This window comes from Mauremys reevesii, linkage group 6, assembly GCF_016161935.1.
Source record: "Mauremys reevesii isolate NIE-2019 linkage group 6, ASM1616193v1, whole genome shotgun sequence".
NCBI classification, from domain to species: Eukaryota; Metazoa; Chordata; order Testudines; family Geoemydidae; genus Mauremys; species Mauremys reevesii.
Window position 1 is genome coordinate 97,881,709 of NC_052628.1, and position 17,359 is coordinate 97,899,067.

General features: G+C 39.7%; 1 protein-coding gene across 1 annotated transcript in view; it reads right to left on the reverse strand.

The window, feature by feature from the left end:
- Positions 1 to 1,927: 1,927 nt before the first annotated feature.
- Positions 1,928 to 17,359, reverse strand: part of LOC120408123 — a 91,800-nt gene continuing 76,368 nt past the window's right edge. The window contains exons 12-14 of the mRNA XM_039544727.1: positions 16,272 to 16,388; positions 7,178 to 7,288; positions 1,928 to 2,575 (exon numbers count right to left, since the gene is read on the reverse strand). Of these exons, the coding sequence (XP_039400661.1) occupies positions 2,461 to 2,575; positions 7,178 to 7,288; positions 16,272 to 16,388 (343 nt within the window). The 3' untranslated portion in view covers positions 1,928 to 2,460. The remainder of the gene's footprint in view (positions 2,576 to 7,177; positions 7,289 to 16,271; positions 16,389 to 17,359) is intronic.

A 17,359-nucleotide genomic window follows, 5' to 3' on the forward strand; every position in this document is an offset into this window, starting at 1 on the left:
AGGTTACAACCATCTTAGAAATAGAGATATAATTTTCAGTGCCTTTTTGTCTTATTACAAACAGGGTTGAAAGTAACATTCAACACTTAGCAGTATGGGGGCTGGCTCTGACCCCCAGAAGGGGTGGGCCTGTAGGCCACACTGGCCTGCACCACCTGGGGCTCTGGTCGCTGCCGTGGTAGCATCAGCAGCAGCCGGAGCCCTGGGCCCTTTAAATCACTGGCCCCAGGGCAGCTGCTCCTATTGCCCCCTTCTGCCCCTGTCAGTGGCTGGGGGGGAGGGGCGACCGCAAAAGGGGCAGCAACATTAAAGCGCTGCCATGGTAGCGCTTTAGGCAGGGTCCATTGCTGTGACAGCACTTTAACGTTGGCTGCGTACAGGCGGCCACTTTTTACCGGTACACCGTACCAGCTCATACCAGCTTACTTTCACCGACTACAAAAGATAACTCCAACCACACTTCAAAACCAGTTTCAGCACCAGAAAATTTATGGTTGAATAAGACAGTAGCAGGGTATGAAATCATGCTGTGTGAGCCTGTGTGTGAATACAGAGTACCTAACATAATATCACAACCTAAAATATTCTGTTTGAATAGAACCTGAAGTATACATGACATAAAATCAGTTTCACTGGTGCTATGTTGGACACACTTTAAATTCAGTATAAAACAATATCACTGAAGTGTTAAATTGTGCATTTTTCCACTACATATCAAATAAGTTAATCATTTACATTATAAGGAAAAACGAGGATCCCACTAATTTTGGCTACAGTTGTGATATTATCTGGTGTCATATTACATTGCCTAACAGGAATGGGAAAGAGGAGAAGAGACTTATTTAAACAGAGTTCCTGGGGCTAAATTCTCTACTCAGTGGCATGCACAAGGGCATCCTAATTAAGGTTGCCAGTCCCAGTCTTCCCTCAGCTCCCAGACCCAGTCTCTTTGCCTAGCCAGTTCCAGTCTTCCAGATTGAAGTCTTAGCCTCCCCCACTACCCCAGCATCCAGTTCCAGTTCCCCTCTCCACCTCACTGCCAGCCTCTGGTCCAGGCCCTTTGTTCCTTCCCCCAACCACTGAACCAACTTTTGTGCTCTCTACCTTCTAATCAGGCAGCTTTCTCCTCCCACTGCCTGGCCACAGCAGCAGGGTCATTTACAGCACAGGAGAGAGAGAATCTCCCTGATCTCCTTTCAGGTCCTGGACCCAGCATGGCCTAGAGCAACCAGGAACTGTGATCATTATTAATTGCACAGGCAGCCTTAATTCTGGCATTTCCTAACTTTTGAGTACTTAGCTTTGCAACCTTAATAATGTTGTTTTAATGTAGTTGTGTGTGTGTGTAAATATATATTCTGCCATTCAAATTTTGTATTATCAGCATGTGACCAATCACTATATGGCCACATTACCTGTTTGTTGTTCCCTGTTTGTTTTGTCTTTTGACAGTTTAAGCTCTTTGGGCCAGAACTGTGCCATTGGTTTGCAAAGCAGCAAGCTGATTAAAGGGTACAACAGGAAACAGTAATACATACTCAAAAAATCTTGTTGTGAAACAACTAAATGTTTGTGCTCACATAACAGCCATCACAACTCCAGAAAAACAAAGAAGTTAAAAGTTGAGCAGTAGTACATACCCTGTAATCCTCCATGCACAAGCACACAGAAAAAATACCACAACCTTAATTCTGCCCCTCCTCACAATTCTCTTTGACATACATATCTCTTTACCACACTACCCCCTCTCACTACTATTAGTACTGGAAGTTTAGTGTGTTGGGAGAGATGTGTTTGGTAAAGGAGATGATGAAAGATTGGCATCCTTAGGAATGCAGAGTTAAGATGGAGGTGTGTGATTTGTGGTATACAATAGTTGTGGAGGGAGGACTTCAGCCTATGCTGTTTTCCCTATTTTGGTGGCCTTCTTCCCTTTCTCTTCTTTTTTCTAGTGACTTCAATGGGATTTGAAGCCGCTGACACAAGATTTGAAAGTTGTTCCCCACAGAATACCAAGTGGTGTATATCATTCAGTGTGCACAGCCACTGCAAGTTACACTCCTTTGCCAACTGCAAACATTTTTTTTACACCGGAGCTTACACCTGCTGACCACCACTGACATCATTGCGGATTTTGACCCACGTTTTTATTCTTTCCAATCAAATAGCAAGGGTAATACATTTAGTAATATTTAGCATGTGAATTCTATTTCTCATCTTAAAAATGTATCACATGCATTATCTTCACAACACCCCTGCGAGGAAGGTAAGTGACTTGGGCAAAACTAGAAACGGAGTCAGTGTCAGGATTACAGTTCAGGAATTCATGGTTCCCAACCCCGTGCTGAGATTACAATTAAAAATATGTACAAGACTAACTGATATAGCATCTCTTTGCTGAAGCATTGTCATATTTACAAGCCAAGGTGTCCATAGCAACAGACAGAGTTCCTCATTCAACTAAATATTAGCAGGTGGGAAACAGAGGTCGTGATACACTTGCACTGTTTTATTGATTTCTTTAATGGACTCCAGATCAGTGATGTGGCAGCCATAGAGATGAAGCAACTTCAACCTGAAAGAGAGAAAGCAGACCATTAGGAACAGAATTAAACACAGATGGTCAAAGAGTACTTGGCAGCAAAAGCAGAATGAGTCCCTGACACCGTGCTAATCCCTTTTAAAGCCCCTTGACTATCTGATCAATCAGGTAGTTTGCGAACCTCTGTAATAACCAATAAAAGTTCATGATCCTACTAGGGAGGCCCGTGTAGTCTTCCTCATGCCACTCTACCAAAAATATTCCAATGCTAGGAGGTGACTGGAGAAGTAGTTTATTCCCAACATTTACATGATGTTTTGTTAATGTAAAAAGTGGGTGAGAGGGCAGGGTTGCAAGCCCTGATAATACAAAGCTCTCAATAAAATTTTCAGAATTTTATTTTAATATATTTATTCGGTAACATGTTTATATTTTAAACAACGTTTTAAACAGAATAATTCTCCCTCTCCCGTGCACTATTAGAAACCTAAACACACACAATTTGCAGTATATGAGAATCAGAAAAAGAAATTGACCCTCTGAGTTTATCTTCCAAGCTATATAAAATGCAAAAAGTAAACATCAAAGCCCCAATTCTGCCCTCAGTTACACAAGTGCATCTCCCTAGGTAACTGAGGGCAGAGTGGGACCTATAATGAGAAAGGAAATTAGATTTAATGATTTTCATTTTTAATAATGTAAGGAGCTATTAGTGGCAAAAAATATCAAGATTGGATGTTTTCTAAAAGACAAGCTCTAGTTCCCACAGGAATTAATTCCAGGATGTCCTATGGCCTGTATTATACATGAGGTCTGACTAGATGATCACAGCAGTACCATCCAGCTTTATAATCTATAAATATGAAAAAAGCAAATGTTTTGTGTATTAACATACAATAGTGGGTACCATATATATCACAGTGCTCCTTTAACCAAAGAAAAGAGTAAAATTTTCAAAAGTGCCTAAGTAACCCGGGGGCCTAAATCTGACTTATTTTCAGTAGCACTTAGGATCCTTAGACACTCAGTGCTTTTGAAAATTTTACCCCAGATAACTGACCAGTTAAATAACCCTCCAAAATTTAGAGAGAATTAACAAAAAAGAACAGGAAAGTACTGAGAGTTATTTTATTAAATGCTTTTTAGATATAAAGGATACAAATGATACTCACTTTTCTGCATTTACAATGGTGTGAGAGAAGAATTTGTCCCAGAATGACAAAGATTCTCAATTAAAAGAAATACCCTGTGAAGGGGATTAGAAATTCTGAGCTTCCACATGGGGCATTTCCTTTGAATTCTTCCATCAGTAACAAGTGTGTGCCCTTACCCCATTGAAGAACATAAGAATGGCTATACTGGGTCAGACAAATGGTCCATCTAGCTCAGTATCCTGTCTTCCGACAGTGGCCAATGCCAGAAGAAGTACCCTGCTTCAAATGTACTTAAAAAAATTTTTTGCTGTTACTTTTTGAGTCTTTCGCTAGCAGTTCTTCAAGTTCTTTTCTGGCCTTTCTAAATATATGTTTACACTTCACTTGCCAGAGTTTATGCTCCTTTCCATTTTCCTCAATACAATTTAACTTCCAGTAGAAATTGGATTTGCTTAACATCATTTCGCTTAAAGTTGCATTTTTCAGGAACATAACTATAACGTTAAGTGAGGAGTTACTGTATTGAACTAACATGCCTATGTAATTTCTACGTAACATACCTATGTAATCAGAATGATTAAGAGCTGCATTTGAAACTGCTTCTGTATACAGAGTTTGAAACTCATTGTACCTTAACATAAGAGCAGAATAAGGATCTAGGTAAAATTCTTGCTGAGATTTTTACACTGAACATATTCTATACTGAAAATGGACAGGGCTGTACTTTTGTTCTATATTAAAATGCACCTTAACAATTTCTACTGTGGCCATATGCCTGGTTATATCTAAATTCTGCAAAAGGGAGAATACAAGCAACTTGAGTACTCTAGGCCTAAACAACCCTTTGGCACTCTCAATTCAGGACAGAAAAAGTTCCCTTCAGAACACCAAATAATTATTTGTTTGCATTTACAAGGAAACAATATTGGTACAACAATATGGGCAGAAAAGAAAAAGAACAGGAATGTGATTGTGGTATCTCTCAAGAATCTCCTCAATGAGGAAGTGTTAAAGGAGGTTCATCTGTTCTTTTACACCAAAGAAGATTAAAGGTTACATGACTCAGAACAGCAAAGTGAGACAAACCAGATAAGATTTACAAAGCTGTAAAACTACACTAATTCTTCTGGAATGTAATATAGAACCTCATACTCATGGCTCTTAAATTAAGGAGTGAGATGTTCATTTAGTTCTTTAACAAGTGAGCTGGAAAATCTTTCTTCAGTATTTCTAACCATTTTAAGAGATCCTCCTTTCCCATCGAGGCCCATAAAAGCCTTTTATATTTTTACACTATAAACATTTTATAAATGGTAGAATAAAGAATGTACGTCAATGATAAAGGATTGGATAAAAAAATAAAAATTTGAACTCTGTTGGGGGTGCCATTTCTTTTTAACAGACAGGTTATATATCAAAATTCAGTAGATTTCTTACTACTAGGCTCTTCCTGTACTCCCCTCCAATACTAACTATGAAATAAAGCTGGTGTTCTTGTGACGCCCATTCCATGAATAAAGTAAATATTCCTTCTAAAGTTTTTCCATTAACCTGGCAGATCTCTGTTGAGCATAATGTTCTAGAACTGGAGAACACTTAAAAACAACTATTTTCAACACGTATTTGTTCAAATATTTACATATATTTGCTTAGACTTTGCACACATACTGTTACCACAAATATTCTAGCAAAGAAGTTGCTGATAATGATGTTTGTTTAAACAATGAATTCTAAGTGCGTACTGGAGAATATACACAGAAATCAAATTTAGACTGTACACAGGAGTAGTTGGAATGGAAATATGATCCTCTTCTACAAAAAAACTGAGTTACAAGACCCAAATATAACAGTTGTCCATTGACTTGGTTACTATACAGTTAGAATTTTAACATAGACAGGAGCAGAGCCTAACTGAGTGTTTTAACAGGGTTGTGAAACTGGGCTAAGGCTTTTGGATATATCCATATTGTAACCTCTGTTGTCTTGAAACTACATGACATTTAACAAGTTACAACCAGCTCTGCGTGTACAGTTATTTTTGTAATATAGACTGGCCATCATAATTATTCATCCATTCACAGAACTGAAACAGAACAGGTGACCTTATATGTCCAATCAAACCTAAGATAGCTCAAATTTCAACAACTCACAATGGTCTCGTTTATATACACACTACAAACCAATTATTATTTGCAATGACGACTTAGCAAATAATTCTGAATAATAATAAATGTATGAAAGTTCTTTGCAGACAATCCAAAAACAAGAGCAGCTACATTTGTTAAATAAACAATACACTGTGAACAGAGCTGAGTTTGGTTTTTGTTTTTAATATAAACCTTTTCTTTTAAACTTTGGCTACAGTAAGAAAAGTGACTGTAAATATGACTTCATGGAGACACATTTATTCTGTTCTCTATGGCTTCCACAGCAACGTAACTGAGTTTTCAAGCCCAGGTTTTGTAACTGCCAGCTCTGCAAACTCACCACGGCATCTGAAAATCAACCTGTCTCTTCGCCTACTTCTTACATCAAATATTCTTTAATCAAAGTGCCACCCACATCAACAGGTGGGGGATATTGATGGGGCAGGTGCTGAAAGGGGGACAGTCCTAATAGCAAGGCAGGGAGGCATTTGCCAAGGAACAATAGGTAACTATCCCTGGGACTCTCTGGCACCCACTGGCCAGCTGGGAGAGAGGTGTGCTGATTGGCCAGCATTCCTCAGCTCCCAAGATTTGGCACAGTTCAGGGGCCACGTGGAGCCTGAGATCCCTGCAGGCACAAGTGCCTACCTGTGTATATTTCACTGCAGGATCAGGATTGTATTTTGATGATGGTCAGTAACTCAAGAAAGGTACAGATTTTTAATACAGAAGTACTTACAATTACAGCCCCACTTTTAAGATATACTAAAATTCTCAAGTGCCTCAGTTTCCCCTCTCCAGGTGTGATATTTCCATTATACATTATAAACACAACATCAGAGCTTGCTTGCTTGCTTTAACCAGTGATCTAAAGATTATCCCTTCATTCTGTATTTCCATGGTTAATTCTATCAGCTCAGATCTACAGTCAGAAAGCTGGGTCACTTGCACCTCTTCTGTGTTTTCAGATGTAACAATATCGATTTTAAAAAGTACAGTACAGGCTTATGTTCTGCAGATCACATTTCTCTTATCAGTGTTAAAAACACTAAGTGGAAGTGGACACCTGAAGTACTGTATGAAAAGTCATTGAGAGTTGCATCAGCCTCTGCAGTTTTTAAAAGCTATTTAAAATGGCATGTAAAACATTTGAATACAGATACCTTAACAGCACCTATTATGAATGGAAAACATATATAAACAATGTACTGTTGGCTGTAGGAATCATTAATTTATCAGGATCAAAGTCTGTGTCCGATAGAATAGCTTAGTATATCAGCCCAGCACTGACAGGATAGCTGAGTTTTTTATCTGTGTAAAGCTGAAACTCTTACCTTTTACAGTTTTTGCAGAGTTTTTTAACTGCCTCCAGAGTGATATCCTTGCAGAAACTGAGCTTCACACATTCCAAACTGATATGGCAGAAGCTGGCCAACAAGCAGACCCTTAAGCCCAAGAATAAAAAAGAGATTAATTCCAAGTTCTGCGCAGGCTCTTGAAAAACACTTTTTTGTTCTCCACACAGAGACCTATAAATACATTATCTCAGAAAAATGTGGGTGATTGTGGTTCACTGCTAGAAAAATATAAGTATATATTGCATATAGAAATATAAAAACATACATTCAGATTTATAATTTTATTTTCCCTGGTTTAGAAAAATAAAAGGAAGAAAAAGGGAAAAAATCAATACCTATAAAGCTGGTGGAACTTAAAAGCTCTGTCAGGGAATTTGACAGAGTTGTAACTTCCTTGAAGCCAAACTTCCGATTATAGCTCTCACTATTAGCAAAGGATACTACTCCATACTCCTAGTTTAAACAACTTAGTTGTATGTCTTTTTTTTTTAAATAAAAGCATAGAGAGACTTCTGAGAGCATCAGCCAACATGAACATTTCAAATTGTAAACTGCAGCCATTTATGAGTTTAAAATTTTACTCATGATTCACTCATTTTCTGAAAGATGCCCTGAACCCTGCTCTGCCAGGGGATCTGCAGCTGACCACTGTAACCAGAAAAGTGGGCTGCAGTGATCGAGGAAGAGGGGGGTTACTAGGTACTTGGGATACACAGAGATGGAGTCTGCTCTGTATTACACTAGTCATAATTGTCTCATTTTTACTTTGTGCTCCCCCAGTCAGTTTGGTCTATCTACCTGCTATGTCTCAACTAATATTTGGGCCCCAAACCTCCCTGCACCCACATGGTTTTCAATACAGGATGTGATCTTACACTGCAACATCTTCAGGGCACATACCACTTTTCATTGCATGTGTTTGTACAGAGCATAGCACATCTGGTCCCCAGGTCCTGACTGTGGCCTCTAGGTGCTAGGGCTATACAAATAATAAATCCCTTAGCAGTATCCACCATCAGATTCCAATTGCAAATTAATACCGCCTGCCATTGGATGAGCCCTTGGAGAAGGCTGGCTGCACAAACACTGCCTGCTTCCACATTGGGCTGCAGGTATTCTTGCTGATACAGATGGGTGCCATTTGATCTATATATACACGCAATGCTGAAAAAGGATTGTTAAATGGCACATTCCTGGTGAAGAGCTGTTATGCATTCTAGAGGTGTATAAATATACTGATCCCTAGGTGAAGATCAAGAACTCATTCTTCCTTCCAAAACTCTCACTAAAATAGACTGAAACCTCTTTACACACGGAAGAATAAAAGTTTTGGGTGCTCTTAGCATCTCTACACTCAGCAGCATTTAGTAACTGAGACTGACCCATGCCTATGACTAATGGAAGCACAGGGTAAATTCCTAGGCCAGAGAAATCTTTGCAAGTTTTGCCATTGACTTCAATGGGGCCAGGATTCCACCCCCAGAGACTAAACTTCACGTTAAGCTAATAAAATACAATAGCACATATGAAGCAGTTTATTAATAGAAATAGGATGTGTTCAGTGATTCACTGGACCAGCTGCTCCTGAAGGCATCATTACAAGTTGAGTAGCTGTAGGTTGAACCCTCTATAACCAGCTAATTTCCAGATCTTGAGTAAAAGGATATTTTCCTCTTAGGAGACAAAAAATAGTCCATTATATTCCACACTAATTAATCTAAAAGCAGGCATTTCTGCTGGAGTTATGAGCACCTTGTTAAATTATGACATCAATCAAACCAAGTCCTGTTGGTTTCTTTCTTGGTTAAACCACTCCACTCTTGAACTCCACTGGCCATCACATACAGTCCCCAGCTCAAACCCCTCCAACGCATCATCAGGGATCTACAACCCATCCTGGACAATGATCCCACACTTTCACAGGCCTTGGGTGGCAGGCCAGTCCTCGCCCACAGACAACCTGCCAACCTGAAGCATAGTCTCACCAGCAACTGCACACCGCACCATAGTAACTCTAGCTCAGGAACCAACCCATGCAACAAACCTCGCTGCGAACTCTGCCCACATATCTACACCAGCAACACCATCACAGGACCTAACTAGATCAGCCACACCATCAAGGGTTCATTCACCTGCACGTCCACCAATGTAATATATGCCATCATATGCCAGCAATGCCCCTCTGCTATGTACATCGGCCAAACTGGACAGTCTCTAAGGAAAAGGATAAATGGACACAAATCAGACATTAGGAATGGCAATATACAAAAACCTGTAGGAGAACACTTCAACCTCCCTGGCCACACAATAGCAGATTTTAAGGTGGCCATCCTACAGCAAAAAAACTTTAGGACCAGACTTCAAAGAGAAACTGCTGAGCTCCAGTTCATCTGCAAATTTAACACCATCAACTCAGGACTAAACAAAGACTGTGAATGGCTTGCCAATTACAGAACCAGTTTCCCCTCCCTTGGTTTTCACACCTCAGCTGCTGGAACAGGGCCTCATCCTCCCTGATTGATCTAACCTCATTATCTCTAGCTTGCTTCTTGCTTGCTTATATATACACCTGCCCCTGGAAATTTCCACTGCTTGCATCCGACGAAGTGGGTATTCACCCACGAAAGCTCATGCTGCAAAACGTCTGTTAGTCTATAAGGTGCCACAGGATTCTTTGCTGCTTCTACAGAACCAGACTAACACGGCTACCCCTCTGATACTATCAAAAGACAGACAAAGTAAAAAAAAATACTGGTTTATAATTTATTAAAGTTTGATTTAAGGATATTTACTTTGTATCTTTTGACTTGTGTTGTTGACAATTTGTTCTACGCAAAATCTCACTCTTCATAGGCAACTTCCTGTCATAAGAGACCACTCTAAATATCACTACACAAAGGCAAGATCATCATCTGTCCTTTGCATTTGTGCAGAAGAGTAAAGGTGCTGGTCACAGCATAGGAAGAGAACAGCCTCTGCAGGCTCACTACTCACTACATGAGTGGGCTGGCACAGACAGGGAAAAAGCGGAGTGTTGACTCAGCCTCTTCATTTATGCACCAGCAAGTACAGCTGAGCTTGTGTGGAGGATGATGCCTGGTAAAGAGACAGCACAGAATACCTCCCTCTGAAACAAGGTGGAAACCAGGGAATGAACTGTGACTTGGAAAGTCTTGGGAAGATTGTCCCTCGTCTACTGCTAGACAGTGCAGCTACATGCCCCCTCTGACTCAGTCAGGGCAGATTGTTATGTCAAAAGCTAGTCCACAGACAGTACAATTCCATGCCACCTATATTAGGAGACTACTACTATCAAGCAAGTGTGTTTTTTCATAAATCTTGAATGGTTGCTTAAAACAAGTTTCACTGTATGATAAAACATTGGAATTGGAGCAGCAACTTAAACCTATTTATAAATAACTAATGTTTTCTTTCATCTTCATTCAATATTAAAATAGCACAGACTAATATGATAAAACAAGCTCTGTTAGTAATTAAAGGGTTGGGAATGTTCCGTCCATATAACTGACTGATGAGACATAACTAACTGACATGTACTCTTTGGGTCTGACCCTACTAGGTGTTGAGCTCTTCCTCTGAGTCAATGGACAGTAGAGGACGACAACGGGCAGCGGAGGGAACCCAGTGCTGTGAAGCTGCATCAAAATTATTGCTATAATTTATACCACAGTAGCAAGCTACATATAAAAAGGCCGGTCACAAGGACAAAGGCACTGTAATCCTCTTGGATCACAGAAGAAAGAATACTAAAATCTGAATCAATTGGACATTTCACCTAAAATACCAGAGTCGTATATAAATGGACAGAAACAAACTGGGCCACCCGGGGGGGGGGAAGGCGGGGCAAGTGGGGCTATTTGCCCCAGGCCCTGGGCCCCGCAGGGGCCCCGTGAGCCCTGGCCCGGTGGCAGTCCGGGTCTTCGGCGGCATTTCGGCAGCGGGAGGTCCTTCAGTGCTGCTGAAGACGTGGAGCAACCGAAGGGTCCCTCACCACCGAAATACCCCGTGAGCCCTGGCCCGACAGCGGTCCATGTCTTTGGTGGCATTTCGGTGGCGGGGGGCCCTTCAGTGCTGCCGAAGACGCAGAGCGACTGAAGGACACCCCCCCCGCCACCGAAATGCCGCCAAAGACCCGGACCACCGCCAGGTAAGTACAAGCACCGCAGCTTCCCCGCTTTGCCCCAGGCCCCCTGAATCCTCTGGGCAGCCCTGGAAACAAACTAGATATTCCCGTAGAACTGAACTGTATTAAAGAAACATAAAAGCCAACAAAATGGAGATGTTGCTACAGATACCTAGAAAACACAATGCAAAATCTTAATGCACATTGATTCAGGACTGGAAATTGAAAATGTACTTAAAACACTCTTCAATTCTTTAGCCTATTCTCCTCTCTGTGTTTTAATTAGCAGCCTTTTCACCTCTGAAAAGATGGAGATGTGATGAAAAGAGAGCACCCACATTACACCTGCGGTCAATATTTCTGTTATCATGGAGCTTTGTAGCCTCTGACGCACATCAACTCCATCAGTGAGGCCATCTTCTTTTTAAATGTAGATAATTCTCTAATTAAAAAATAGACCTGATTTGTTACAATCATATGAAAGTCTATGTCTATAATACAGAAAACATGGCTATAATGAGTTGCATGTGGCTCCTTGTTTCACTGTAAATGTATAAACAAAAACAGGATTTTTTATAATTGAATCATACAAACCTAGTATTTATGTATAAGTTATATATTTTTTAACAACTGAGAATATAACTCCCCTCATCACACACACAGACACATAGACACACTTCATTTCAATTATTTTTCCTGGGTTTTCTAGTCACAGAATAACACCAAGATGTGTAATGGAAACATGGAAAGCTAGCTGGAGAAAATAAATGTAACCACAAAAAGTTGATTGGGAAAAATGCCTTGCTTAAAATGTGCTATGTAAGTAAACTGTACTGTTATGTATGACTATTGGACCAGATCCTTTTCCTATGGTAAAGCATATGGGAATGGGCTGAGGGAAGGAAAAATCCACAAGGATCTCCTCACGAAAATTCCCCCATATCATTCTATCAGGGAGGCTGGGTTCGTTCCTCCTCTTCCTCCTTGTGTAATGAGACATATGACCCACACAGTTAACCCTGTGGATCACCCCATTGAGGCTCTGTGCCTTTGCTGCTGATTCATGGCTCTAGGATGACCAGATGTCCCAATTTTATAGGGACAGTCTTGATTTTTGGGGTCTTTTTCTTATATAGGCTCCTATTAACCCCCACCCCCATCCCAATTTTTCACACTTGCTGTCTGGTCACCCTACATGGCTCCCAACAGCCTGGTCTCTGCCCTTGGTCTTGGGTAACCTAGTTTTACTCTGGGAGGGGAAATTCTATCAATGGATGTTGGTGCCAATCTCCTCCCTTATTATTTAAGACAGATTTGATGATTTGCACCCTCAGGTCAAGAGAATCAATATGCCATGACTTCCCACATCATAACACAAAACTGTGGAAAATCTTACAACATGGGCTGCCTTGGCAGGGACAACTAGTTAGCCAAAAGAGTTTGTATATAGCAGAACCCATTAATAACAAAATCCAAAAAAGCCCTTTTGTTTTAGGCAGTACAAAGCGAGAAAGTTGAAGAGGGGAGCTGAAAGGTCCATATCCTACAACACCTAATTCTCTGGCATTTTCAAAACCCTATGCATGGCTGTACAGTAGATTTAATAAGCATTAGAAAAACTTCCTTGTGCAACTGTGTATGAGGGAATGGATCAGAGATCCAATTCCTGAGAAACCTATAGACTATGTATACAGATTTTTTAACATACTTGTTGATCCTCTTGGGGGCATCTCCTTTATACCAGAATTAGGGGGCTTCATACTTTTTCAGTGATATTTTTTCTATGCCCCTCTTTTCTCAGGATATGTCTAGACTTCAAACTGGAGGTGTAGCTTCCAATTTGAGATGACACACCTGCACTAGCTCTCATAGCCCCCACAGCCTAAGCAACAGGAGGAGCTAGACATCCCCAGTATGTAAGAGATGCAAAGCACATACCTGGGGCCGTTAGCCCCTCATGCTGCCAGGGCTACACTCTATTTTTACTGCTAGCACGATCAGAGCTTGTATGGGAATGTTTCCTTGAGCTGGAATTTACACCTCCAGCTCAAAGTCTAGAGGTACCCTCAGAGATAGCTGGATTAAATCTCATGAAGAATAAAGATTAAGCCATTTGGGCTTAAAGTATAACTTGAATTTTTAACATTCTCTTTTTAAAATGGAGCTTAGAGGTGATAGGTTATTCAGTTTTTGCAGATTTCCCCATATACTGAAAACTTCTCACTGAATTTAAAACAATGTAGTTTAAAATAAAGAACAAAAGAAAGGAAAAAACCCAAATGGTGGTGGATTCAAATCAGGAAATTTCTTAGATTGTAAGTTACACGACGTGAGATAGCCACACAGCCAATGGCCAAATTCATTTCATGAAGAGCCCAAAGAGCCTAGAGTTGGAAGGTTCTGTATCCCATTGCCACTTCCCTATGGCATCCAGGTCCTCTAACCCGGGGATGTCTAAACAATGGCTCATAGACTAGTCTGTGAAGAAGGCATTGGTCATATGATTCTTTCTCCCCTCCTTGTTTCTAGCTGCAACATTACATTAAAAGAAACTAAACATACATAATCAATTTCCTAATGCTTTCCATGTAAGCAGTTGTTGTAGTTGCCACAAGGAAGTTGTGATTGTGAATAGGAGGGGAGAGGGTTCTGTACAGTTGGGAATGACAAACACACACTATTAAAATGTGTTCTGCCTTTAACAATGTCAAAATAGATTAACATTAGCAATTTATAGTACAGAGAGAAATTCTTCAGCTATTGACAGCTTAGGAAAATGAAATCGCCTACTCTAACACAATAATGAAATCCTTGACCCTCTGGGACAAATGGTTAAAAGAGTGCGAACAAGCACACTCAAGTTCCACTTGCAGTTGCACATACAGCCATGTTGAAGCAAGAACATGTTTGCGTGAGGTTTTTTTTTTACTCCTTTATAAAAGAAAATATGTCCTCTGTCTGTAATCACATCTGTCGTCTTCCTCACACACTACTCCCTGAAACAATATTTAACTGTCCCTAAAGTGATGACATTGAAAACCAGAGAAGGGAGCAGCAAAGAATTTCAAAGCTTCACAAGAAGCTAAAATGGGAGGGTACTTGTAATGAATGGCTGCAATAATTATCAAATGTCTCATTTGGCTTTGGGGTTTAATCAACAGCAGTAAAACTGGAGCAGACTTATGTTGAAGTGCCCGCGTTCCACTGTAATATCAGTATTTCAAAAGAGGATATACGCAACACATGCAGTAACACTGGAGATATTTTTTGACTGATGTACGACATAGGTAAGGCAGCAAAGAAGAGGTTAAATTTCAAGTCAGAAGAAACAAATACAAATCTAAGTGGGTCACAGGTTACAATTAATATCTAGTTTGTTCTAGCCATCTGTAATTAACTGTTGGTTATGCCTAAGTCAGGGTTCTATGTGCAAGGCAACTGTATAATGTAGTACCATTTAGTTCTGTTCTGATTTTCATTCCTCAACAGGATACTATCGCATATTCACATATAATCATCTATGTAATAACCTCGCAACCTCCAGAGGGGTCCTGACCCACAGTTTGAGAACCCCTGCACTAAGGGGTTTATTCTGCTATCAATATCCAGATAGATCTCAGCAATACAAAAATAAATATGGGACTTATGCCATCTGTATTTCAAGAGGCTATACTTCAGTGTGTCTTACTACCACAAGACTTTTACAGTGATGTCACTGCACTGTGTGAAAAGTCTGCTACAGAATTCATACCAAAACCAAATCTACCATCCCTATGTTCAGAGTCTCTTGCCCTTCATGTCAGTCCTACAGGACAGGGTCCAGGCACAGTCTGTTCTTTCCCAGGAGCAAGTGCTCCTGCCAGGGTCTAAAGTTTTTCTTTTAAACAGCCTAGATCCTTAAAAAGACATCACTGCCAGCCACTCTTGCCAAAAGTAACAGTTTATCTGAAGTGTGGCAGGTACTTCTCCTTCTCAAGGAAACTTATTAACCCTTTCCTCTCTACTGGAGTGGCATATTTTCACCCTTTCACAGACTGCCACACACTCAATGAGGAAATCTCTCACATTGACCGAAGTCTTTGCAAATAGAAGATTCTGGAACAACATACCGGCACACACAAATATACACACAAGCATGTCACTCTTCCTCCTATACATCTGACACATATGTACAAACAGAGAAAATATATTTCTAAGAGTGACTGCCAAACGTATGTGACTAGAAAGGAATCTCCGACGTGGGTTTGTATGTGGGCAATTTGTATATACAGATATTCATCTGTCCTATAGAAAGAATATAAAACATATATAAATATATACACATAAATGAATATACAAATATTTTGATTCAGCCTAAAACCATTTGGTATATGAAGAATTTCAGCAAGATATTATGAAGCAGCTGGGGTTTTAATGTGGCTATCAATGTAATCAAGGTAATCACTTTAAACAATACATTTTAAAATGTTCCTTATTCATCTGTAGTACTTAATTAATAGTGAGGATACTTTGTTACCAACATAAGTAATGATGGGCATAAAATATTTGAATGTCTGTACATCTCTGCACAGCAAAATGCCATTACAACCTTAATGTTTGCAGCACCATGATAGAGTATTTATCTCACATATGGATTTGTGGTATTCCCTGCACTTAGAGTGAAGAATATAACAAACACTGTGACAAATACAAACTGTGATTAGCATATGTCACTATTTTAGCGATGCCCAGTTATGTATTCTTTACAGAAGGACTATACGGGTAACTCCTGTTTGTTTTGATGATTAATGAATGATCATACCGAATACTGAAAATCCTACAAAAGAAGCACAATGAAGTTGTTACACAGAAGAAAATGACAGGAAAAAAAAAAGAGAGAGAGAGAATACCAAGTATTAGGTGATAACTGCTGAAGTTATCTCTTACCCCCTCTTGCTTGTTCCTGTAGAGCTCAGATCAAGGTAATGAAGCTGGCGGCAGCTCCCTGCCAAAGCTTGAATTCCTACATCAGTCACCCTTTTACAGCCACTCACATCAAGATATCTGTAGGTTTCAGAACAGATTACTACCAAGGAATGTCTAACATTGGCACAATAGTGTAAAGTGGTGTACGAGTTTCATTTTCAGGGATGATTTATAGAGCTTTACCCATTTATACTATTTTTAATAAATATACAGGTAACTCCATAAAGCATAACAAAAAAACAGCTTGATTATTCAAAAAACTGCCCTTTCTAAATTCACTAATATTTCATTCCTTTTACTCCCAGGAAGCTCAAATTAAGGGAAAAAAAGTGTTATGACCTAAAAGGTTTTCTTTATTCCATCATGGCAGTTTTCCTCTGGATTAAAAAAAGCATCATTTACTAATGTAATCCCCTCTCCCTACCTTTTTTATATATAAACACTTTTAGGAACCCAAATGTAATGATTTCTAGAATGGGAAATGAATTAGGTGTCACGGAGAGTTATATCTAACAAGCTATAAGCATGTTGCTCCATTTGTATTCTAACTGCAAGAACCACTCGGCTTGCATGTGAGCCTCACGCCTAAATGGCTCATGAATGTCAATCTTACACCATAAGACCAAAACCTGATGGTGCATATTCATTTATGAAGTATCTCACCGAGGATGCATAATAAAACTGGGGAAGCTTTCAACTGTGTCTCAGCTGCATGGGATTTTAGGCTACTAATTGACCAATTAGGAGCTAAAACTGTGGAATAATTACCAAGGCGTGTCTTGTATTACAATATATATGCTATGTCAGAATTAATTTAATACCAAATCACTATATCAAATAGTACCGTGAAATCTTGTTGTTTGTAAAATGATTGTAGGAATATATTCTCCATGTAGTTCAATCAACTATCATTAACTATTTGAAGACTACAGACATATGTAGTATCTATATGTCCTATGATTTCATTTGGCCAACAGCCTGGAAGATGTTAGTGTTATAAGGGATTAATATAAAAGTAACATTTCCTTTCATATTTGATGTCCACATTT